Here is a 25,577-nt window from a genome sequence, read left to right as displayed (position 1 = left end):
GTAATATATCATACATATATGGTAATATAGTTATCTTTTATTATATATTAAGGCAGTAAATATTTCATTTTCGCGTGCTGACCTTACCTATTTTAATTGGATCAAAGATGTTATGTCCATTGCATGGAAACCGAAAAGGTGTTTGGTATGATTAACTCCATCACATTTATGCATATCAATCAATGTGCTTTTTAATCACAGCAGGCTGCGTTACAAAAAATTGTGTCTATGAATACATACACATGGGATGAAATATACTTGCTGGCTTGTTGTTAGCACAACAAAGGCTTAGCCTAAGTTCAGACTTACAAACTTACAGAAAACAATAGTTTGGAATGAGACATATCAGATGTTAACACTATTTATGAAGATGTAAGGTTTGCTAAGTCTATTACTAATCCTACAAGATGAAATATCATACACTCACTTCGGCCATTTTGTGTTTCTGTCCTGTTTACTGTACGCGGATCTCTGGTTCTTGCTCTATTACCTCGGGCCTCACAATGTAGCTGTCTTCCACACGTTTTAGCAATGACCAGTAAGAGCACAATCAGAAAGACAATGAATGCCAAAACAGGCAACGGAAAAATGACTTTACTTCCGGACGTTTCGACATAGGCTGTTATATTCGTGGTCAAGTTTCTACCACGATAAGATACAAAGCAGGCTAATGTTATTAGGGTATCTTTTACTAACATCTATTTCTAAGTAAATATAATCTGAATCATTTGAACTGGAATACGAAACATGTTTCGGAATGTCTACTATGTTCCATTGTTTGTAAGCAGAATCAACATTACTCTTACAAGAAAACATAATCTTCTTTCTTTCTTTAACTGACACATTCGATGTATTCGTAATGACAGTTAATTCATCCACAAATTGTATTGGACCAAATGAACAATGAGCACTGTAACTAACCATCCCTGTAGTAGATTGCACAACGTAACAGTAAAACATACTGTTGTTCCATTCACTATAGAGTTTAGTATTCAATTCAACATATCGATGAGTTTTATTCTCTCCAAGTGTAATGGACGAATTGTTTATCAATGTCAGCGTGTTTTGTAAGGAGAGGTTTATTCTCGGATTTCTTTCTTCTGAGATACAGGTTATATCAAAAGGTTCACCAATTTCATCAGTGAAATATATTGGATAAGTAGAGCTGGATGTACACTGTGGATACTCACGTCTTGGACTGTATAGCACTATCAATGTAAGCTCCTGTGAATTGAACGAAATATGGTGCACGCATCGAAATAAGAAACCGTTAATTTCCCTGGTGACATCTCTAATAGTTAAGTCATTAATACAGTCTGATCCATTCTTCGTGGAGTTGAATATAAAACTAATACTCATTGCAATTCTCAACCAGAGTTGAATTCATCACAATCTTTGCCTGATAGTCGTTCTTTAGTGTATCTATTCGGAACATTGTGATACTATCTTTACTTATACAGCGTAAGGTCACTGTTTGTCTCTCTGATCGGATTATATGTTCCTTCCATATTCTATCAAGCACAATAGTTTCCTCTCCAAAGCAAAGCATAACTAAGGTTGCTAAATTGACAAGGAAAAACATTATTTGAATTGAACTGGCAGCAATGGTTCCAAACAAACAGATTTTCCCTCTCCTCTCCATAACTAAGCAGCTCGTGTAATGTCAGCAGATGATTCCTGGATCAAAATGATTCTTACCCTGTCAGATAGTGACTCGTATAGACAATTTGTAAAACGAAACGACGCTCTCTTTATTGAAAAGTAAGATACAGATACCGCAAGTGTCCGACATTAACTGATGATTTCTGTGAGCCCGCCTCTGAACATAAGGTGACACATTTGTTGTAAATTGATTTATGAAGTCATAGTTTCAAAGGGCAAATGTCATTGAAATGAAACAGTTTTGAGCAATGCCGTGTGTGCCAGAATGACAAAATAAGCCGAATTATCCTTCGCGTGTCGTTAAAGGCGCCGTTGCCTGAATTGGACATGCCACTAGCCAACTAGAGGAGTAACAATGGGGGGGGGGGGGGGGAAGCAACCCAAACGTCGACTTGAGAACGACGGGTGTGAGAAGAAAATTGCGGTTTCAGGAAACGTATGACGTTGTTGAGTAATTTTTGGCGGTTTATCTCAAAAGTTTGACGCTTTATCTCAAACTTCCCTTTAATCTCAAATGTTTGTATGGTAAACTGGTTAATGATTGGTTGGCCGCGGCTAGGATGATCCTAGAGCACAAATAAGCAATAACTGCTAAATATTAATATGACTGCTCTTACGTTTTTAACATATACATCTGTTTATACGTTGTCTGTCTGTTTACTACAATACCTATTGTAGACACAGCTGGAAGAGATGAATGACTTACCCTTTCCCAGCCCTGTTCGCAATGATCTATAGTAAAGTCCACACGGTAGAAAATCTATGTTGAAGGGTATGCTCGGTTGCGTGTCGAAGTTTTGGACAAAATGTGTACTTTTTATATCAATAATATGTAAAAGAACTATATTTTTATTTCCTGCTTACATTTCTTGAATAAACACACACACAAAAACTAACAAGTATACATACAGTCACATTCAGCCAGCAGTGCACCACATACACATTAACAAATCCTTAAGATACTATACTACTGGCCTGTTGTTGCCTCTTACCACATACACCTCCCTGAAGTTGCGGTGAATAAATCAGTGATGAGATCACTCGGGAACTTCAAGCGGCACTCCAAGGTCGAAAATCTTTCCTGGCGTCGGATGGCAAGAATGAAGATGGAGGATGATGCGGTCGCTCCGAGAACACATTTAACTAACTCCATCAATTAAAAACAAACTTTTGTTTTATTTCTTATAAATGTTTCATCGCATATTGATATTTTTGAAAAATGTTTGATCCAATAATGGATGACCTCATCTACTACATTCGATACGTTACTATTCATCAATAAATGTCAACATAAACATCCATAGACCTCGGCTTACTACACATTTGTCTAATTCTTTGATAATAATTTCATATTAAAAAAAAGATTTTCTTGCTAGATTGATGAGTTCCTTGACACTGCAGGATCCTGCAGTTGCTCACCGATCGTCTGTTGTTTAAGGATTACCAAAGTCTGATCCGACAGATTTTTGCTCAAGTGTATCTCCTATGTCATGGATCAAAGAACAGCCGTTATAAGATTCCACATGAGATAAACAAGTTTTTCAAATCACACTGCTCTTTCTTATATTCTAGTTATTGTATCCGGCGAAATTCTATGAACGTAATGAAATGGTATCAATAGATCAAAACTCACACGCTTTCATCGGCTGACTTTATTAATTATGCAGTGAACCTATTATCACACCATTAAGTAAACATTGATTTTCTTTTAAATCCAGCAACTATATATAGTACACTGACGTACACTACAGTGTGACACATGAACTTCCGTGTATTACTTTCAATAGTAATTAATAAAACATTTCAAATCATTGTTTATAGTATTTTCGAAACAAGTATCACCGTCCGTAATTAGTGTCCGGGTTACTCCTTAATTTAATCATCTTCCTATCTTTGTAGAGTCAGTAAACATTAACTGCCACATTTTCAAATGAAACAATTTTTGATATAGTATCTTAAGTTAGCACTATAACTCATAACTTTATAATCCATTGACAGAAAGTGCACTTACAAAGAAATGATCTTACTCCAAGAACAATTGCTTCAAAAACACTTTGTTCTTCAAATAGTATGAACTCTGAGGGGAAAGTGAATTTCGACAGGTCAGTTTGAGTGTGTCATAGGCACGTGATTTTTAAGGTAGCTCATTGCAAATATTAATATTCAATCAACTGAATAATTAGAACAAATAAACTAACCTAAATGTAGTATAATTTTGAAAAGTATAAATTCTGAGAGGATCGTCTTTTCTGAGCTTCATCATTAGTCACAAATACATACAATTAATACGCATTTCACTCATGAATAAAATCATTCCTCAAACATATTTAATATCTCTCTATTAATCCATACACTCTCCATATTCATTGCAGGAGAGCCTATACAAGATGTACTACATCCTAAGCTGTGAATGTTCTTTTCTTACCGATATACGTTTAAGATCGCTTTCGGTATCTTTCGATACAGACTATTTCTCAGTCAAATGTCTAAAGATGGCTTTCTTCAGTTTATATTATCATTCCCAAATTATTGCGTAATCCATTTGTATACCTAGTCAACACCCCCCCCCCCCCGCCCCCCCCACTACCACCAAAACTTGTTACACATTGAGGTCATATCGTATTGGATTTTAAAGAATTAAACTCAACCTATCCAAATGTAATTTGGAATCAGGAGATGCCGTAGAAGCATTCTTTTAACCTTCATGTAAACTCTATAGTCACATTATTAGGTCTGTGTCACATAGTTAATTTACCGTTTGTACAGATTACACCCTAGTCGGGTATAGTACTGGTTTCATTAATGTTTATTCAAACAATGTGCCGAGAAGGTAACCAACGTGCAACAAATATACATTCGGAGCGAAATAACAGTTGATTCTGTTCCATGACAAAAAATATTGAGCCCTTACAGGCGTACCAAAATATGCGGTTCAGTCGATTCACTGAACCGGGCCCAAATGTCCAGGGCCCGTAAATGTTGGTTCAGACTATTTGAGCAAACGTATCACTCCCATCGTCATATTTGTGAAAAGGTATCTAAATGAGGTCCAACAGGCTCATGTCTTTGTCTGTTTTATTTCTTTAACAACTGTTTTGTGTAATTAACAAACAAATCCTGCTACTTTCTCTCGCATATAGTAATTGCCGTACCGTGAAATGTGCCTAGTTATGCACTTCAGACAAATTCCGTGAATCGGTTCGAATCAGCAGTATAGGCTTATGTTAAGCACGTTTGATCAATACCAGGAATGCACATATAGGCGTAGTAACTGGGTGGGGCAGAGGGTTTCCCTACCCTCCTCTTCTTTGCAAAGTGGGGGGAGTGATATATATATCTGCCTCCTCACTCTACACTGTATGGATACATCCCTTAGTTTTATTCCGTGGGGGGGGGGGGGGAGGTATACTTTCTTGTGCCTCCAACGTTTGAACAGACTATAAGTATTAGTCGCTTTCTTCCGTTAACAAGACTAAGGTTACCACATTTCAGTTTGATATTACTTACAAACTTACAATTTTATCATTACAATACTATATTTTACACTATATATATATATATATCATATCTACCGACTGATGTAGAGAGAATCAGTATAGACTACAGAGGTAACACACAAATCCTTCATAACTGGAAACTAAGTTTCGGGCCCTCCTTCCCCTCCCCTGCATCCCTCTTACTTAAATTACAAAGAGGCCAGCAATGAACCCAAATCCTCTTAATGTTCAAACACTTTTCAGAATGAATCGTAATGTGCTCACAAAGGCTATGTATCTTTTGAATTCCATCGTCTGTATTATTGTTATATTATTCTTTGTCGTTTTATAATGTTAACACTGCATTGATATAGTGATTAAATTGGCCTCTTTTAGACTTAAGTAACGCACACATTTATACGATTTTGTTGACAACTCAAATATTGAATTAACTTGGAAGCAGTTTAGGCTTATAACTTTTTTCTACTGAACGGTACCTTCTATTTTGATTTTGCTTCCAAATTAAATGTCTGGTTTTTGTTTGACAGTTGCTTTAGTTAGAAATATAGGCCTATGATTTAATACTTCTGACAATATACAGTAATAGTTCCAGTTTCACCCATCCGGATATTTACATCATAGGACCATAAACTGTCAACTGTTTTACGCTTCGCCAGATATACATATTTTGACAATTTAGCCATACTGAAAGTTTTATTAAAATTTATACCTATGCAGCGGCGCTTCATCTTAATGCTTGGAAAATGGTAGCGCTATGACAATCCAGTGGCATGCACAGGATTTCCAAGGTGTGTGTATATGGGCGGGGGGGGGGGTGTTCAAAATTCCCCCGACTGATTAAAGTACGAGCTGAATTTTGTGAAACGACAGGGACGAATGTAGGATTTAATTCGGTGGGCTGCACTGGGGTTGTTGAAGCATATAGAGGTGATCTGGGGGTCCTCCTCTAGAAAATAACAAATTACAAATTTTACACTGGATATAGTACAGTCTTAGGCATATTCGGATTATAACTTTAAAAGGTCTGCATAAGTAGCTCTAAACACAAGATAGTGCTAACTATGACTAATAATAAACTCACTGACTGATTAAGGTACGGACCAGAATCTGTATGGGAGGACCAAAAGCGAACTAATGAGTTTAAAATGGAAGGAGCTGCGCGCCCTGCGGTCCTTCAAGACGTCTCCTATGAATTGGTGGTTTGGGAATCCTTGCCCAGAATGTAAGAAATACAGCATGATCGTCGAATGATCCATTTCGTCGCAAATTTAGACGATGATTTAGGTCTATATGATTATAAAAGTAGCAGGCTAAACGCAAGGTTTTGATGATAATTTTTTTTTTTAGATTGAAAAAAGGGCGGAAGGGAAAACCCGTAGTAGTGGTTCATTGGCTTCCCCGGATGAATGCACAATCCCCCGGACTGAACCATCTTCCCCAACTGACGGTCACCACTGTCACAAGTCTCCCTGCAACTTAGACTTAATTTGCTACTTGATTGCCACGCAGATCAAAAGCAGTCATAACGTTTCCAACAGCTTACGCCTGATCAGTGGCAACTGAATGAGTACGTTCACATAGAATGCAGTGGCGTCGCCAAGGGGGGGGGGGGCAGGGGGCACGTGCCCCCCCTGGAAAACCGAGTGCCCCCCCATCTGAGATTTGAGTTGGTAAAAAATATATATATATAGTTTGTTATATTCAACTCCCATCATCTGAGTTGGTTTTTCATAAGGACAAAGAAGCACAGTAATTCGTATTTTCTTCAAATGAGCTGCGAAAAAATAAAAAGTTTATCCTTCCTGTCGGGTATCGAAGTCGTAACCCGCGCCATCACAACAGGTGTCGATATTTACATTGAATGTGTGAGTGCTCACGCCACACCAGCGGCTATACACGTCCGCTTTGCGAGCTACATGACTCATCGTTCAAAACAATGAATTTCCCTGTTCTGGCTGTGCTGCAGCCGTGTTTTTGGTTTCGATGAAATCGTAACCTATGCATTTATGCAGGCGGAGAGTGGGTGTGTGTGTATGTGCGTGTGTGTGTGTGTGACGCCTGGCTTGTAAACACGGTATCTCGAAAATTTTCACCAGACTTTTCAGTCTGGGGGGGGGGGGGCACAGGGGGCGCACCAGCATTTGATGGGGGCACTTAGGTGGATACGGATCGCCGTCCTGAGGGAGGGGTCTAAGGGGGAGGGGGTGGAAAATTTTCGCATACGGAGGATGCCACATTTGATGCTAAATTCGATCTGAAGATATCTCCGGAAATTGCTATTTTTGAGGTAATGATTTTAACAACGCGCAGAATTTTGCAGAGGATATGAACCACATGTTGTCGATATTATGCCTAACTCTATCAATAGAACCTACATTTGTTGAATTAATGTGTGCATGACCCCCGACTCCCTTCTTGTCCTTCTTGTTTTCTCCCATTATCTATTAAGATGTAACAGGTTCCAGCATCGTTATTGGATCCTATCAGGGATCTCACCATGCAATCCAAAGTTTGATCACACATCGAGTATGGCTCAGTATGCAGGTGTGAACATTCGCCTTTTGTTCCTAGAAGCATCTGACCTCAAATGACCTCTGCACCCCCTACACAACAGGGTTAATATATGGGTCCACAAATATAGGCAGGTATGGTGCCTGCGGACCCTCACATTCTCACACTGACACATTCAATGTAAATATCGACACCTGTTGTGATGGCGCGGGTTACGACTTCGATACCCGACGGTCAAGGATAAACTTTTTCATTTTTCGCAGCTCATTTGAAGAAAATACGAATTACTGTGCTTCTTTGTCTTTGTGAAAAACCAACTCAGATGATGGGAGTTGAATATAACAAAATATATATATTTTTTTACCAACCCAAATCTCAGATGGGGGGCACTCGGGGGGCACTAGGTTTCCAGGGGGGCACGTGCCCCCTGCCCCCCCCCCCCCCTTGGCGACGCCACTGTCCCCAACCCCTCCTTTCTTCTTTCTTTGACGCTCGCGTAGTTGGTTTCATGATAAGTTATCCGTGGAATAATTATTTTTAGATTAAACCATAGAAATTGAACTTGGATCTAACAAAATAGTGCTAAATACTAACGTTCAGTGACAGTTGACAACTTGCAGGCTTGCAGTGTGGATATGATAAGCACAAATCTAAAAATAGACCACCCTAATGCATTGCATAAGCCTTATATAATAATTATAATTTTTATAATGTCTCGTGGTAACGTTCGGCCATGCATGTCAAGGACTTTACAATCAAAAAAGGAAGAATTTAGCATATTAAACGAAAGTAAACTTTCGCACAGATTTTTACAACAACAACAAAATACAAACAAAGCAAACTCAGTTTCTTAAGTGTGTTTTATGACGACAGACTGAAGTTAATTAAGTAGCGAAGGCGGAACGACTGTATACGTGACATTTATAAAGAGAAACAAGCGTGCTTACTTTACAAGACTCAAGCAGTATTATCTAACATGGGAAATTCTATACGGAGCATTTCCTCATAAGAAAAAGTAATATTAAATGATTTTATGAATACATCGTCACGGAGTAAGTACTAATAAGCTGCGCATGGATTACCTTGGCTAATCATTCCATATTGTCTGATATACTTCCTCATCCTCTGACATGCGACCAATCATTTGCGACCATATCCGATGATATGGGATATCTTGTTCAGTAATCATATTACGAACTATAAAAAAAGATATATTGATAATAGGAAAAGCAGCTGTTACCACTGAGTTTGGAAATGTTTGATAATATTGGATACATTCGATTCGTCAACTAGACAAGCCAGATTTCGTTCAGATATTTAAAGCAGCATTTTGCGTTGGGTCGCCTTTTCCCACCTTTTTAACATGTGCATCGATTTTTTTAGATGTATCAATCATAAAACAGCAAACTAAGATACCCTCCAAGTTTCACCCTGCCAAGAGCGTTAATTAGCGAGTAATTAACGATTTATGTCGATAACGAGTAAAAGTGTCCTCCACAAAGTTTTCATATCTCCAAATCCACTAGTTTGAATTCCACCAATCAGTGAATAGTATGTTTATTCATGAGCATTTTGCGTTTGGTCGCCGTTTTCTACTTTTTTGACATGTCCATCGAGTTTTTTCATACATCAAATCACAAAACAGCAAATTAAGATATTAGCCAAGTTTTTCCCTGCCAAAATCGTTAATTGGCGAGTATTCCACTTACAAATTTAATCGCATTCAGTTCCCAAACCCACTAGTTTGAATTCAACCAATCAGAGATGCAGGTTTAGTTATGAGCCGTTGCTAAAAATAGATTCAAGACTTTGCGTTGGTACAACCAGGGAGTTGTTATGCAACTTCTTTGTACAACTGCCATATAGACTGTACACAAATCAAGCGTGGTGTTATATTACGTATCCGACAATGATGTTCGTAGTGTGTAAATATTCATATTATGGGCGAGGTTTATTGGGTTCCCAACGGAAAATATCTTGGAGAACAACAAAGTTGAAAGTTGCAATTTTTTAGACTTTTATGCCACCATTTGAAGTAAAATATAAATAGATAAGCTAGTTATGTATGTCGTTATGGCATAGTGGAGTCAGTGAGGTTGAGAAAAATCATAGAAAAGGACGCAAAATGCTGCTTTAAGGAGCAGTCCAAAACATATCCTCAGCACTTGTGTAGAGTCGTAAAGGGTATCTCGAAGAATGAATTCTCATTTTTTGGGGAATCAAGAAAACTTTCCTTCATTCGTTCAAAGGACGATTCTTTAATAATGCATTTTAGTTTAAAATTTGTATACTTACCCTAATTGCCATTAACATGCAAAATGCATTTGTTGCGTACATATTTTACAACGTAAATATTTGGTAAACATGAACGCAACGACCTGTTTGAAGAGCAATAAAAAAAAACGAAATGGAAATATGACTAAAACTTGGAGAATCATAACACTTAAAACTGTTCAGAGGTAAACTTCTATCCAGATTACACAAATACTAATAACAAATATTATTCTTACATTCTTTGGCTGACAGTTGAAGGTTGTCAATATCCTCATCAGAATTTCTAAGACTAATGTCAAGTAAATATCGGCCATGATAATGTGATCAATGAGTTCACATATCTCACATATTCTTTGTGTTCTGGTGAGCGGTAGCGATTCCGGTTTTAGAGTAAGTGTTTTATCATGTGGAGTTACGTGTCGATATATATAAGTACAAACCAGAGATTCAGGTGATGTCATGTGATGTCATGTGATTTCACCCATTAAATCATGGTTTCAACCCTCTTTCACTCACCAAGGTCAATTCAACTTTAGGGGCGGACGGAAAGGCTTCAATCTGGACGGACGGGGATGGGGGAGGGGGTGGGGGGGGGTGCGAGCTGAAGGGGGCACTGGGATGTATGACAACCACAATGCTACATAAAACTTTTCCATATTGGGTCCTCTGTGCCTTCCGAGGACACATGTTTCAATAGTTTGTTTTAAGCGTAGGGGTACTTTTTAATTTTATTATTTAATTAATGTTGGAACAAAAAGGCCACTTTTTAATAACAAAGGGCAGTTTGTTAATTATAAATAATGAAGAAACTGCCACTATCTCCACCCCTCCTGTTCAGCCTTACTTTTAAATCATGATATATATATACCTTTGAATAACAATATGTAATCATTTATTTATAGCTATCTCTATTAATTCTTGTACAACCAACGACTTTGCATTTATTTTAATGGCTTCTTAAACCAATCATTCCAATATATTGTTCTTAAGGATTATTTCTCCTGATATTTTATGGAACGATAATCAATACAGAAAATAAACGCACACAAAGAATACCCCATGAAGGCACGTACATACAAAAAAAGATAACACTTCAAAAGTTTTTTTTTTGCATCTCTATTATCTCATGTCTTTCTTCACAAAACTTTTCTACATAAAACAATATTTGGTGACGTAGGTGTTTGCAAAGAAAAAGTCATTCAACTTACTCTTAGTACAATGATCAAATGCTCCATAGACATACATAAAAACTGTAGGAGCGAACAAGAAAACAAAGAAAATATATTCACAGTACCGCAAATCAAAAGCAATTGAAGAAAGACTTTTACTTCTCAATCATTTTCAAATTTCTTTTGTTTGGTGAGAATGTAGTGTTCAATTTCAAAAATGACCTTAATCTTTAAACAAAAAGTCATTACATATGAAACCATGTTCTTGCCTATAAAACATAAAGCACTTTGCATGCATAACAAAGAAGTTAATAGGGCTGTTCATTGGAACTACATCTCTGAAGTATACAAGTAATTAATCTATATTAACACTTTTTTTTCCCTAATATACGGTTAGTGTAAGTTGCATTTTGTTGCTATGTTACTAATGGACAAAACAGAAAAGGTGCTCTAAAGTTTCACTTTCAGAGCTACAAATAAAAAAGGAACAGAGAGCAGAAATCATTTACTTTTATACGGAATAGATAATGGTTTGAGCCTATAATCCTAATCAGGAAACGAAACTGAAATATTTAATGTTAGGCTCCCTGACTAATATAAACGTAACATACCGCATAACAAAAATAGAATTCCAATTAAACTCGTGACGTGGATACCTTCCTCCCCTGGGTGGGAGCGTTATTCGTGAAAAAAAAAAAGATCTGTATACAAAATGTGTGGTTCTGGTTTGTAAGGAGAATTTTATACAGTAGGCGTTCATACATATTTAAGAAATTATGCCCTAGTAATAGGTGATAGGAAAATTTGGAATATTATGCTTAATAACGACATTTTGATACGACAAAATAAATGTGACCATCATCGGTGAAAAATTCACCAATATAATACACCTTATTTTCTTTCAAAACATCAATATAAAACAATACAATTATCAATCCTAAGGAAACTGTTCTTTAATAAAAACTGGCTAGCCAAAATCGCTTCAGGTACTAAGAAATTCAAAAGAGACCAAACATCACATACTTAACTGAACTGGATGGGATAATATCACCTTATGTTAAAATTACAAGAAAAATATTTGCGTACGGGCATAATTAAAAAGTACTTTTCAAGGTCTAAAATGTTCGTCAAATGTTCATATTTACCCAGCTTGTCTTTTAAATGTAGGCACAAACATGGAGATCAATCATATTTACACTTCCCTCACTGTTAGTATTACAAAGGACATGTCTATTTAATTTATCTTTTTTTCTTTTATAAATAATTTATAAAAGAGCTTATTACGGTATTTAAATAACAAATAAGCAGGAGGGTTGGTGAGTGCTGTAAATAACTATACAAGTTGGGAAATTGCAAATGTTTTGATAATGATGATCTTTCCAATTGGAGTGAGGTCTCTCAAAAACCACAGTTAAAGAAGTTTTGTAATGCGGGAAAGCTTATAGGTAGGTCAGGGCTGGAAATAAGGCTTGGTGAGGGCAAGGACATTTGGCTTCTGTGACTTATGAATTTGGGAGGGCACCAAGGCCAAAAAGTTCTGTTGCTAAACAGGCAAAAAAAAACATCAGTATTAGCTTAATGTGATTTTATGAGTATGCAGCAGAACACATTACACATATTATTGGTTTGTCCTCTTTGTTTTAACTCTGCTTATTTCAGGGATGTGCCCAGGATTTCCTGAGTGCCGGGTATACTGATCGCCGTCCTGGGGGAGGGGTTTAAGAGGGAGGGTTGTCCCCCTCCCCTTTGAGAAATTTGTCGATTTTTGAAGGTGCTCGGATGCCGAATGCTGGCACTTGTGTAGCTTTTAAAGCACATACACAAGTACTAGTTTTGCTAACAATTTACATTTTTTAATTTTTTTTTTAGTGAAATATATTACGTACCTGGGAAAAGTTTTTAGTTTGTTTCAAAGAGATTTTACAAGGGACCGATTGAGAGCCGTAAGCAATGTTTCTCGCATGCGTAACTAATGCATTATTTGTCTTTATGATTTTGGCAGAGGCTTGGCCCAATTTATGTTGAATATATTGTTAGGAATGTCAGGATTTTAGATAAAAATACTGCTGGGCGGGATTCACGATTTTTAAGACAGTGCTGGGCGGTAATTTTAGTGCTGGGCGGGGCGTGGGCACATCCCTTAAATATAATGTAAAAATCACTCTCTATGAAAAGACACATGCATGCATGACTCATAGTTTGTTATTATCTGATCTTTATCTTGTATGGTTTTATGAATCTACTTGGCATTGCATGCATTAAAGTGAAAGGGCACAGCGGCTAAATTACGGCCAAAGAATTTGGGCACGACATCCTTTGTGGCTTTTGATGGTATAGGTGTTTTTGTAGGGCACCAAGGCCATCCTGGAAAATACGTCAGCCATGGCCTTCGTTTATTTCCAGCCCTGGTAGGTAATTCAAACGAGAAAAAACAGGCATCCTTACGGTGGGAAAGACAAATCCCGATATATTTATAGAAATATTACATAGATTAAATGTTAAAACAGTTGAGGTTAAAAAGAGTTTACTCTGTGGCAGAGGGCCAAGCAAAAAGTTATATGTCTTTTATGACTGAAGTTAGGCCTCAAAGGTTTGTAAAACAAAATGTGGACATTATTCACCTCGGAGAGAGACTGAGAAATTTTGAGAGGAACACCAGAAATTCATCAATCGATGGGTTAGAATTAATTAACATTTCAAAAGTTGATTCAAGCCAAAATAAGCTTATAAGACGATATCAACATAAATTATACGTATGTATAGCCAGTACCTTCCCAAGATACATTCCAAGATATTTCTGTCCATAACATATATTTGTGGAGTAGACGTGACATTAAAGTAAATCGATAGTGTCATTTACTGGTGGATATTCAGGCAAATACTTTATTACAATTGATCAACAATGTAAGGATAAGATTAAAATTGAGAGACCAATTCACCATAGCAACCAGCACAACGGAAATATCAGAAACGTCTAGTAGAATACCCATCATGTCTAAAATTAGTTTGTATAAAGTAACAAATCTCTTTTTTGTGTAGAATAATGACAAAAGACAAAATAGAAATCTCTAGACAGGTCCAAAATGAATCAATCCTATGTAATTCCGCGAAACTTAACACGCAGTAGTCTCTGAAATCACTGCGAATTTTCTCTAAGGGAGGCGCACCTGTACATTCCCAACTAACATGATGTGACATTGTCTAGCTAACGTATGGCATTTACCACTCATAACTAGTACATTTTAGCAACGAATTGTTGCCCGCCGTTCGTGTTGACTATACTGTACACGGCGCGCTACGCAATCTTTGGCGATCTTTAGACAGTACATATTACGCGCATTACGGTCGATATGGCAGCGCCCTTGGTAGATACATTGAAGATCCCCATTTGCAAGGATGACAGGTACAATTTATATTGTCTACACTGTCTGTCAAAGTTGACCAGATAACTGTTATTATGTTTTACATATCATTAGCCCCTTTAGCTTTCGTAAAAAGGTACAATAATTCTTTACCTGTGCTTGACATTGCTGACAGATTGCTGCTCGTATTAACAATAAAAACGATTTTTTATTAGACTATATATGATGACCAGTTGAGAATGTTATCAATTAAAATGAAACTAACGGAGTCACTATTAAATATGATATTTATATGGCTTCTATAGGAATCTAGTTGTAAAAGTTTGTAAACGTTTTGTTAACTCACTAAACGACCACTGAAGTACAATTGTTATAACTGCTTACAATTGAGAGGGTTATACATTGTCTTTCAAGTGTGTATCTTCAATGAGTTGTTAGCAGTAATTAATAAGTAAACCCTGTCAGCTTAGTAACCCCGGAAGATTATGTTATCCCTAACATGCGAAAACCCTACTGAAATGACAATATGGCATGATTAACTATAATTCTCTTAATCGTCCGATATCCAATGCTCGATGTAGTAAGTGGAATGACCTACTATGACGTTCGACCTGCTAGGACTCACTTTCGGATAGGCCTACTTCATGGTTTTACAATAGCGATGTAAAGTAAATCAGGTTTAAAGTGTGCTAGCATTTACATGGTTGCACAGACTGACATGAAGCCTAAATGATGATGTTAATTTGCAAAGCTATTATAGTTTGTGTTTACTTACATCTGCCAGGCTGTTACTTGTTTGTAACTTTTGTTTCAATAACTTTCCTATTGTACTTATAACATTTGCGTTAAAACGAAATATAGAGTATTTGATGTCATTTAGAATCATCTAATTGTATTTTGTATTCATTCCGTTCTTCATTAAATGTTTATGTAGATGTTGCATGTTGGTATAACAGACTGCAAAAAGGCTATAGACAGGCAGATGTAGAAAATTAGAGAAATACTTAGACTCACCATGATACTAATATGACAAGACTACAACATTAATTGTGACATCACAAGTAGACGACTGTATATCGTTGTCTCTCAGTCTGGTGTTTCCCGAAAATACTGTTGACATTATTATTATTATGCCTAACTCTCCTGCGCAATTACCATTTCGCAAGTTGCTGCTTTCCGATCTTCCCTTCTGTTCTCTGTTGTTACATCATCGTGATTATCTAGTTGTATATTTGGAAATGTCCTAAATTCTATCTTAAAATGAGTACTCACAGATATATACTCATCCTACTTACTCAGTATCGGTATATTATTTTCCATGTAAAAGGTTGTATTTCACTGAAGGTCTGTCTGTGCGGGTTTTCTTCGAAAATAATGTTTTCCGCACGGTGTTGTTTGTTGCTGTTTACTAATCTTTCTCTGCCGTTCGCTGTGTTTCAACTTGTGATCTTGATCATATAGTTATGTTCTCTACATCACCATACCGTCAATCTCCCACATTGCATTATAAGTAAAGACCGAACGTAAGCAAAATGGTAGTCCATTTTTCAAATTATCAGCGTCGCTGTCTGTGTAACATGTCTCGAAATCAAGGTTATTGTGACCTTCCTTACCGTTACTTGTATGACTTTCTCTAACTTTGACATCTTCCATTGTTTCTTTGTTGTTTTCTATTATTATGTTCTCATTATGACGAGTTACCTTGCTGTGCTCCCTGAATCCTCTCATTGAGAATAGCTGCTGACGATGATGCATCCACAGAACATGGCTCATAGGCAACATTAGTTATCATGTCATATGCTACTGTTGGTATTTCTTCGTAATCAAGATTTTCCTCTACAGATAATCTGTCCATATGCAAACCTGTATTTAACTGACTCTCTTCTGGTGCAGTGTAAGTGTGTCCTTCTATGCTGTCATTAGAGCCGTCTATTGATATATCTATGTTATAATTTTGTTGTTTCTGACTTTTATTCACTATTTTCAAGACGACGATACTTAGTGAAATTGAGAGCAACATTACGAGTGCGGCTAAGGTGACGAGAATATGTAAGATTGGTTCACTTCCAGAAGCTTCGACATTACCCGTTACTTTCTTGGTCAAGTTTTTGCCAAGATAAGATACAAAGCAGTCTAATGTTATTAGGGTATCTTTTGTCAAATTACTAACATCTATTTCTAAGTATATCAAATCTGAATCATTTGAACTGGAATACGAAACATGTTTCGGAATATCTACTATGTTCCATTGTTTGTAAGCAGCATTAACATTACTCTTACAAGAAAACATAATCCTCTTTCCTTCTTTAAATGACACATTCGATGTATTCGTAATGATAGTTAATTCATCCACAAATTGTATTGGACCAAATGAACAATTAGCACTGTAATTAACCATCCCTGGAGAAGATTGTACAACGTAACAATAAAACATACTGTTGTTCCATTTCCTATCGAGTTTAGCATTCAATTCAACATATCGATGAGTTTTATTCTCTCCAAGAGTAACGGACGAACTGTTTATCATTGTCAGAGTGTTTTCTAAGGAAAGGTTTATACTCTGATTTCCTTCTTCTGAGATACAGGTTAAATCAAAAGGTTCCCCAATTTGATCAGTAAAAAAAGTATGAAAAGTAGAGCTGGATTTACACTGTGGATATTCACGTCTTGGACTGTATAGCACTATCAATGTAAGCTCCAGTGCATTGAACGTAATATGGTCCACGCAATGAAATAAGGAACCGTCAAATTCCCTGGTAACATCTCTAATAGTTAAGTCATTCATAAAGTCTGATCCATTCTTTGTGGAGTTGAAAATATAACTTCCAGTGTAATTCCCAACCAGCGTTGAATTCATCACAATCTTTGCCTTACTGTCGTTCTTTAGTGTCTCTATTCGGAACATTGTGACATTACCTTTACTTATGCAGCGTAAGGTCACTGTTTGTCCCTCTGATCGGATTATATGTTCCTTCCATACTCTATCAAACACAATAGTTTCCTCTCCAAAGCAAAGCATAACTAAGTTTGCTAAATTGACAAGGAAAAACAGTATTTGAATTGGACTTGCAGCAATGGTTCCAACAAAACAGATGTTACCTCTCCTCTCCATAACTAAGCAGCTCGTGTAATGTCATCAGATGATTCCTGGATCAAAATGATTCTAACCTTGTCAGATAGTGACTCGTATAGTCAATTTCTACAACAAAACGAATAATCTCTTTATTGAAAAGTAAAATACAGATACCGCAAGTGCCAGATATTGACTGATGGTTTCTTCGAGCCTCTAAACACACGGTCACGGATTTATTGTGCCTTGATTTATGACGTCATAGTTCGAAGGTGAAAGGTCATTAAATGGAAACATGTTTCAGCAATGCCGTGAGTATGGAACGCCATGTTAACATGTATTCAATGATTACAGATATCTTCAATTTAATTCGAGATATCTGGAATTAATTTCAGATATCTGGAATTAAATTGAAGAAATCTTTAATTATTTCAGATATCTTTAATTAAATTTGGGATCTCAGAAACTGAGTTTAAGATATCGAGAAATAAATTAAAGATATCAAGATTGGGAAACATTATTTAAGATATCACGAATGGAATTCGAGTTATCCAAAATTGTATTCGAGTTATCCAAAATTGTATTCGAGTTATCCAAAATGGAATTTGAGATATCCAGAAAAAATAACCGAGATATCCAAATTTAAATTCATAGTATTTCGAATACAAATTCTGGATATATCGAATTCGAATTCTTGATTTCTCTAATTTAATTTTGGATACCGCTAATTCGAATTCTTGATATCTCGAATTCAATTTCTGATATCTCCAAGATGTTTTAAATTATTGATATCTGGAAATGAATTCGAGATATCTGGCTATAAATTCGAGGTATCTGAAAATGAATTAGAGATATCCGGAAATGAATTAGAGATATCTGTAATCTGAATAAATGTTAACATGGCGTTCCATACGTGCGTACCAGAATGACAAAATAAGCCGAATTATCCCTCCCGTGTCATTAAAGGCGCCGCTGCATGAATTGGATATCCCATTAACCCACAATGTGAGGGGGAGGGGGTTCATAATGCGGGGAAGAAGCAACTCCACCTCGAGGCTTAAGCGACGGGTGTGAGAAGAAAATTGCGGTTTTCAGGAACCTAAGACGTTGTTGAGGAAGATTTGACTTTTTATCTAAAAACTTCAACGCTTTTTCTCAGAATTCCGTTTTATCTCAACTGTTTGTAGGAAAACTGGTTAATGATTGAATGGTGACACGATGACTACAACGGAGAAGCCACTAATAGGAGGATCCTGGAGAATACATTAGTAATATCTACTAAATATTAATCTGGCTGCGTCTATATTTGTAACATCTTTATCTGTTTATGCGAGGTCCGTCTATATATTCTGCGGCAGCTGGACCTTGGCCGCCATGTCGTCCTTATAATGCTGGACATAAGTGCGGCTTTTGATACGGTTGACCATGCCATACTAGTAAATCGCCTGCAATTCCGTTACGGTCTCAATGGAAAAGTCCTGCAATGGATAGAATCACACCCAGTTGTCCAATTAGGCAATGACCTCTCTGCTACACATGCATTAGAGTGGGGCGTACCAGAGGGATCTGTATTGGGTCCGACATTGTTTAGTTTACACATAGGGCCCCTTGGTGATATCATGCGCCGACACCAACTTACTTACATGTGCTATGCCGACGACAGCCAGCTACTTATAAGCTTTGGTGACAATCACACCTCAGAATTACAACGTCTGGAATACTGTTTGTCAGATATAAGAAGTTGGATGTTAGCAAACAAATTAAAACTCGATGATAGTAAGACAGAAGTGATACATTTATCGTATCGGTTTAGGCCAACACACACCATTTCACTCGTCTCCGTCGGTGACACCAGAATCAACTACACTGATCATCTCCGCAATCTTGGTGTCATTTTTGATAATCACATGACAATGGATCGACATATTCAACACGTTTGCCGAAGCGCCCTGTCTAGTATCCGGTACATTGGTCACATCAGAAAGTACCTCGACAGAGATTCATGTATAAAGCTTGTCCATGCATTCGTTACGTCGAAGCTCGACTACTGCAATAGTATTCTGTATGGATTACCAGGCTGTAAAATTGACAGGCTACAACGCGTATTAAACACCGCCGCACGTCTCGTTACTAGAACTCGGAAGTATGATCACATTACCCCTACCATGATCGAACTCCACTGGCTCCCGATACGTGAACGAATCAACTACAAACTACTTCTGATGGTGTACAAATGTATGCACATCGTAGGACCAAGCTACCTCACCAACTTGTTTCAGTTCCGACCATCATCCACACGCCCACTTCGCTCTCATTCATCACTGATGTTACTCATCCCTAGAGTAAAACACAGACTTGAAACGTTTGCATCCAGTGCACCGTGCCTGTGGAACTCACTTCCAGACCATGTAAAAATGTGCAATACTGTGAACAGTTTCAAATCAGCACTCAAAACGTATCTCTTCACCAAAGCATATATGTTATAATTGTTATTATTTTGTTAAGCGCTACGAGAATTATTTCATAGTTTGTTTGGCGCTATATAAAAATTATGTATTATTATTATTATTATTATTATTATAATATATACCGCAATACCTATGGTTAGCATAGCTGGAAGAGATGAATGCCTGACCCTGGCCCTAATACCTATATAATATTACCGATCACGTTATAGGAGCATATTTATGGTTACGGGTGGGAAGGAAAGGTGAGTGGGGCAAGGTGAGGTAAAGATCAAATCAATATAATTCTTAGCGTCATGTGTACTTGGACTCGGTGTATAGTCTCGGTTCCGGCAATGTTTAATTGGACTCAGACTGGCTATAGACTCGGATCTTCTGGACTTGACTACAGCCCTGTTGGTAAAGATCTGTATAGTAAAGTATACACGGTAGGATATGCTCGGTTACATGTCGACGTTTTGGACAATATCTGTGCAATTTAAAATCAATAATATGTGATTTTAATAAAGTTGAGATTATAGTTTACATTTCTTGGATTACAATGCATACAGGAAGTATCACGTACACAAACGCACCTGATGTTACTATGCAGTGGCGTAGGAAGGTACTTTTGAGTGGGGGGGCTGAAGACTTATGGCCGGCCTGGGGGAGGGGTCTAAGGGGAGGGGGAGTCCCCCTCCCCTTTGGATTTTTTTGCATTTCCAGGTGCCCTCAGATGCAATTTGGTGCAATATAGCACACTTCAACACCCACTCCATTTTGTAAACTTAATTTTGTATTTTCACCTGGCCTTAGATGCAATTTGGTGCTCCAAATGAGATTTTTTTTCTCATTTGGAAATGAAAGAGGGGTTTTCTGACTTGCGAAGCGGGGGGGCGGAATGATACTTCCGCCCCTCCACATTTTTCACTGGGGGGCTGGCGCCCCCCCCCAGCCCCCCGGTTCCTACGCCCTTGTTACTATGGTTATATCAGAATGATCACCCAAATCGCTACATGAATGTCGAAAATCTTTCAGTTTCGTTTGATTCTAATTACATTTTATAACATCGTTCAGAAAGAAAAAAGTAAACAAACATCGTGTCAGTTTACCAAGTAAAGTACGTTAACGTACACTGCAATATGACCCATGTACTTCCGTGTATTACTTTCAATGGTAATTGAAACCATTTGAGCTTGCTGTTATAGTATGTTTGAAACAATTAGGAACGTCCGTAATTAGTGTCCGGGTTACTTTTTATCTGGTTTACTTTTAATCAGCTTCTTTCGTTCATATCTGCACTCATTGTATAGAATAACACGTAACAAATTTTAACGTGTTTGAGCAAATATTTATATTATCATATATTAATCCGGTTTAAAATTATGGTATAATACGAAACAGCGAACCATTTGGTATAGATGTTCCAAAAGGGCTTCTTCATGCCATTGTGACAGGTTTAGCCTAGATTGCACAAATACGGAGAGTAAATACCGTAATAACAACATGTGATATCATTGAAGAAGCAGTTAACATTAACTGCCTCATTCTCAAATCAGCAGTTCAGCAGTTATTTTTATTTTTACGACGCTTAAGCGACCACAAATGTGGGACAAACCAGCAAGGGCTTATTGATTACAACTTACACGTCGGTTAGCTTCCAATTCAACATTTGAACTCAAATTTGGAATCTTTTCAATTTAGAAAAGTCATTTCAGATGGGGAAGAGTAGATTGCTCTTGGATGAAAAACCCACCTTACTATGACCCGGCCGGGAATCGAACCCCAAACCTTCCGATTGCTAAGCCTCATTGCTTCAAATGCCACCGCGTTTATCCACTCGGCCACAGCACCGGTCAGTATGGTAAACGAAATTATGTTTGAGAGTATTTTCTCACTATAACTCATAATTTTATAATCTGATGAAAGTACACTAACACAAAGAAATAATCTCACAACAAGCACAAGTGCTTAACAAACACTTGTTCTTCATGAGTATGAGCTGTGAGGGGAAAGTGACTTTCGAGAGGTGAGTTTGAGTGTGTTGTAAGTAGGCTACGTGATTATTAAGGTTGGCCGTTACAAATATTCATTCAACTTAATAATTAGAATATAATGATACATCGCAAATGTAGTATAACTTTGAAGAAGATCAATTCTGATCGGAATGTCTTTTCCGCAATCATCATTGGCCACCAATACTGTAAACTTAATAGCACATGCTACCGATTTATCAGATTTGTCAGCACGATCCAGTATTTACTGTGGTACAAAACTTTAAGATTTACAGTAGTTACTGTAATCTATGTGTGAATCGGCAGTACATTCACATTATGGATGCATCTAATTGTGGATTATAAAATTCGACATAAATCTGAAACAAAAACAAAACATTATTGATCAGTGTGCAACAATGACGTCCCACCTGTTTGCTATAAGTTCACCGTTTGGTACGAAAGGTGGCAACTTCAACTGTCAATATCTCAAACACTGTACAATGGAATGAATGCAAATTTAACCAGAATGCTTAGATTTGACCTGGACGATTCTTGTTATACCGAACGCAATTCATTTATGGAATAGAAACATTCCTCAAACATATTTAATATTTCTCCCATATCAAACCATTCTCCGTATTAATTGCAGGAGGGCCTACAAGCTGCACTACATGCATCCTAAGCAGGGAATGTGTTATTCACTTTAAACCAATTAGTTGAAGATCGCTTTTGGAATTTTTCTCTGAAGGTATCTTCTCATTCAAATGATTAAGAGTTGCTTTATATTATCATTCCCCAATTATGACGAATACCATTTGTTACTATAACTTAACATTTAAAAAAGATAACAATACCAATGAAATGCCTAGGTTATAGATATCAAGACATTGAATGAGGAAACATTTCTCATCGAAAGAGTATATGTATTCAAATCTTGGGAACTTTTCAGGCCAGAGTACCTCACTTAAATCATATTGTTACTGACATATACTTTCTACACTGTATAAAACTGTATGTTCATCCATATTGTGTTATTTACCCCATTTCACTATGGTTAAACACCTCTCTTCATAGCATCGCCATACCCCCCCTTTTTTTTTTTACTGTTCCTCGTGTCTTCCTCGAGGTTTTGCTGCCAGTGAAATTGTAATTGCTATATAAGTCTCAACGTACATTCTGTGACATTTAATTATTTATTTACGTATCAACACCAACTTATCCATATCCAATTTGGATGCAGGAGATGCTGTCTGGAGACCTATAGTCGGGTGTACTAGCAGCATAAAAGTTTATCATTGTATATTCAGGCGTGTCCTTAGCGAATATAGTCGCCCATCACCTGAGACACCTGCTTTGTAATTTAAAAACAAAAGAGATGAAGTATTTTCCCATTTCTAATACGAGTTGACAGTAGTTTCAGTTTTGTCGTGGAGAACACGACAAAAGTGGTTGTTTGCAAAAAAAATACATGATCATCGTATTTTGCGATTTCAAATTTTGACGAAAAGCCAAGACACTGAATTTACAAAAAGTAGACATTTTGATATAAAAGTTTCGACAATATCTCATCTCATGGGCGCCCTTAGCATCTAACAAGCTATTTTATATAAATTCTAAAAGACATATATCATGATAAATGAAAACAATCTTCACCTTCATTTGCTATAGTCGCCAATAATAGATAAACTGTTTTCTTAAACTTAAATTACTTTTGTGACAGAATCCGTTCCTTTCCATACAACTCAATTACTGGTCACTGTGCGCACCTTGTAGTGTAAGAACGATGGACTGTTGTGTGTGCGGTAAAATGGTTAACATGAGCGTCAATTCAGCGAGAGAGGGAGCCATGTCCCCCTTCCCACATTTGTAGTTCGAAGGTTATTTGCGGTATTAAATAGATCCCGATACAAAGGATAAGTAGCTACCACACAATGGTATAATAAACACAATTACAATACGCTACTTAGTTAATTCAAAGCTTTAAATATCAGAAGATTTAATTTATTTGTTTATGTCTCTAATATCTTCCCGCCTAAATTAGAAAGGTCCTGTCGTCAACAGAGGATGCGTGAGATTGCAGTTTCCGCAAGTCTATGTGTGTAACTATCAGAGCATTGTATAATTAAATGTAACACAAAATTGATGAAAACTTCACCGGTATTAGTACTTAGAAGGACTCGGGGAAATCGAAATCTAAAAGAAATATTTCAGGGCGCTTTTTCTGCAGATAATCGCCGATATTACGTCCTTCCGTGTATAAAATAAGTGGTTTAATCTTTTAGGGCAAGGCATCGCCAGTAAAGATTGCCGAAGATATGTGATTTACTATCTCACGAAGCAGGTCGGATGCACTGTCCAAGTGTCTTGAGTGCAAGCAGTTGACACCCACAGTGGGTTGTCAACTAGAAACATCAGTTGTTAATGAAATACAACAGAACGTATAGACAATGTTGGGTCTCATTCAAGTTTTCGTGCAGAAACATGACTGACATGCGGTCGTTATATCCTTTGGCACAAAAGGTTGGGATCAAGCTTGTATATGAGACCCCTGGACATTAGGGGCCCTGGTTCAATGAACCAGCCAAACCGCCAATTGCGTAGAATCTGCCCAGTTCCTTTCCCACTTTGCAAAGCTTTTTGAGACGTCTTTGAAAATCGAATATAAATAATAAGTATGAATGATGAATCTTGAATTACGTCCATAAGTCACCGTGACTGTTGAGCATATTTGCCTGTTTGTAACACATGGAAGTTATAGTTAATCATACTGTTTTACGTAGTTACGGTTTGTGTCTATTTAATTCTTTGCATACAAGACGTGCCGGAATGCTTAGCAAGGCAATGCTTTTGTAATATATCAATTGTTAACTCAATTGAGGCGTATTTCTTCTATCATTCTTTCCCTTCCACGTAGTCGTCAGTTGGAGAAATCGTCCGTGTATACAAAGATGATACTGGTATCTCATAGAAGCTGTTGTCTATTAACTTATCAAAAATCTGTCGAGAAAAATAAAACAGAGGGAAAATATGTTATATCTACTTTGTAGCAGACATTGTCTTCTTCATATTTTCTGGGTTTGATTACGTCACATTGATATATCACCGTGATAGTATAAGTACGAACATTTCTGCCATGCAGACAGGATAAAACGAGCAAGGATGTCAAGTTGTTTCCTTAAATACTGTTTACTGTTGTAATCTAAAATAAGTACCGTTTTAAAAGAATCCCTCAGATGGTGTATAGATGGTCGAAGGGACATGTTTTTACTCCAGCATTCAAATAAAAGCGTGTTTCTGTGGAACAATAACAAAGTCATTCGAAAGTCGAAAAAGTCATTCTAAATTCTTCAGCAAATGTCTAACCTGACCTCAAAAAAGGAGACAAAAGAAATAAAGTATACCTGGACCATGATGTAAGACAGTAAAAGGTGGGGTCGGGGAAGGAGACCAGGTGTAGATAAATCGTGTATAATTTGAATGATGCTAAGCAGTATAGGGAACCTTTTCTCCTCTCACTACTCCAATGCGGAAAGTGACATTCTATCAGCTGTGGGTTTATTTCCTAAATTCGTTGATTAATGTTCGTGTAAT

General features: G+C 37.2%; 2 protein-coding genes and 1 long non-coding RNA gene across 10 annotated transcripts in view; 1 reads left to right on the top strand and 2 right to left on the bottom strand.

Annotated features, from left to right (window-relative positions):
• LOC139966552 (uncharacterized) overlaps nt 1–24,278 on the top strand; it is a 39,930-nt gene extending 15,652 nt beyond the window's left edge. Inside the window, exon 2 of the long non-coding RNA XR_011792700.1 lies at nt 22,449–24,278. This is a non-coding gene — a long non-coding RNA (uncharacterized lncRNA). The remainder of the gene's footprint in view (nt 1–22,448) is intronic.
• LOC139966549 (ephrin type-A receptor 4a-like) overlaps nt 1–25,577 on the bottom strand; it is a 77,994-nt gene that overhangs the window by 45,882 nt on the left and 6,535 nt on the right. Inside the window, exons 10-11 of one of the 7 annotated variants that reach the window (XR_011792696.1) lie at nt 25,199–25,280; nt 24,260–24,983 (exon numbers count right to left, since the gene is read on the bottom strand). The exons of 4 other annotated variants lie outside the window; for them this stretch is intronic. Coding sequence is in view for 2 of the 3 variants with exons in the window: in XM_071969706.1 (XP_071825807.1) it covers nt 2,655–2,815 (161 nt within the window). In the remaining variant the exon portion in view is untranslated. Of the gene's footprint in view, nt 1–2,654; nt 2,846–24,259; nt 24,984–25,198; nt 25,281–25,577 lie in introns of those variants that run through there. 2 more of the 7 variants (XM_071969706.1, XM_071969707.1) reach the window with 2 other exon arrangements.
• LOC139966546 (uncharacterized) lies at nt 8,539–17,951 on the bottom strand. Of its 2 annotated transcripts, XM_071969696.1 has the most exons (3): nt 15,771–17,951; nt 9,966–10,048; nt 8,539–8,867 (listed from the first exon to the last, which is right to left on the bottom strand). In XM_071969696.1, the coding sequence occupies exon 1, from the start codon at nt 17,585–17,587 to the stop codon at nt 16,163–16,165; it is 1,425 nt and encodes a 474-aa protein (XP_071825797.1). In that variant the 5' UTR covers nt 17,588–17,951; the 3' UTR covers nt 8,539–8,867; nt 9,966–10,048; nt 15,771–16,162. The 2 variants fall into 2 exon arrangements, with proteins under 2 accessions (XP_071825797.1, XP_071825796.1); XM_071969695.1 differs by lacking the exon at nt 8,539–8,867 and having other exon boundaries at nt 9,917–10,048.

This window comes from Apostichopus japonicus, chromosome 4, assembly GCF_037975245.1.
Source record: "Apostichopus japonicus isolate 1M-3 chromosome 4, ASM3797524v1, whole genome shotgun sequence".
NCBI lineage: Eukaryota > Metazoa > Echinodermata > Holothuroidea > Aspidochirotida > Stichopodidae > Apostichopus > Apostichopus japonicus.
The sequence above is the reverse complement of the archived record's forward strand: the minus strand, read 5'-3'. Positions and strand labels throughout refer to the sequence as shown.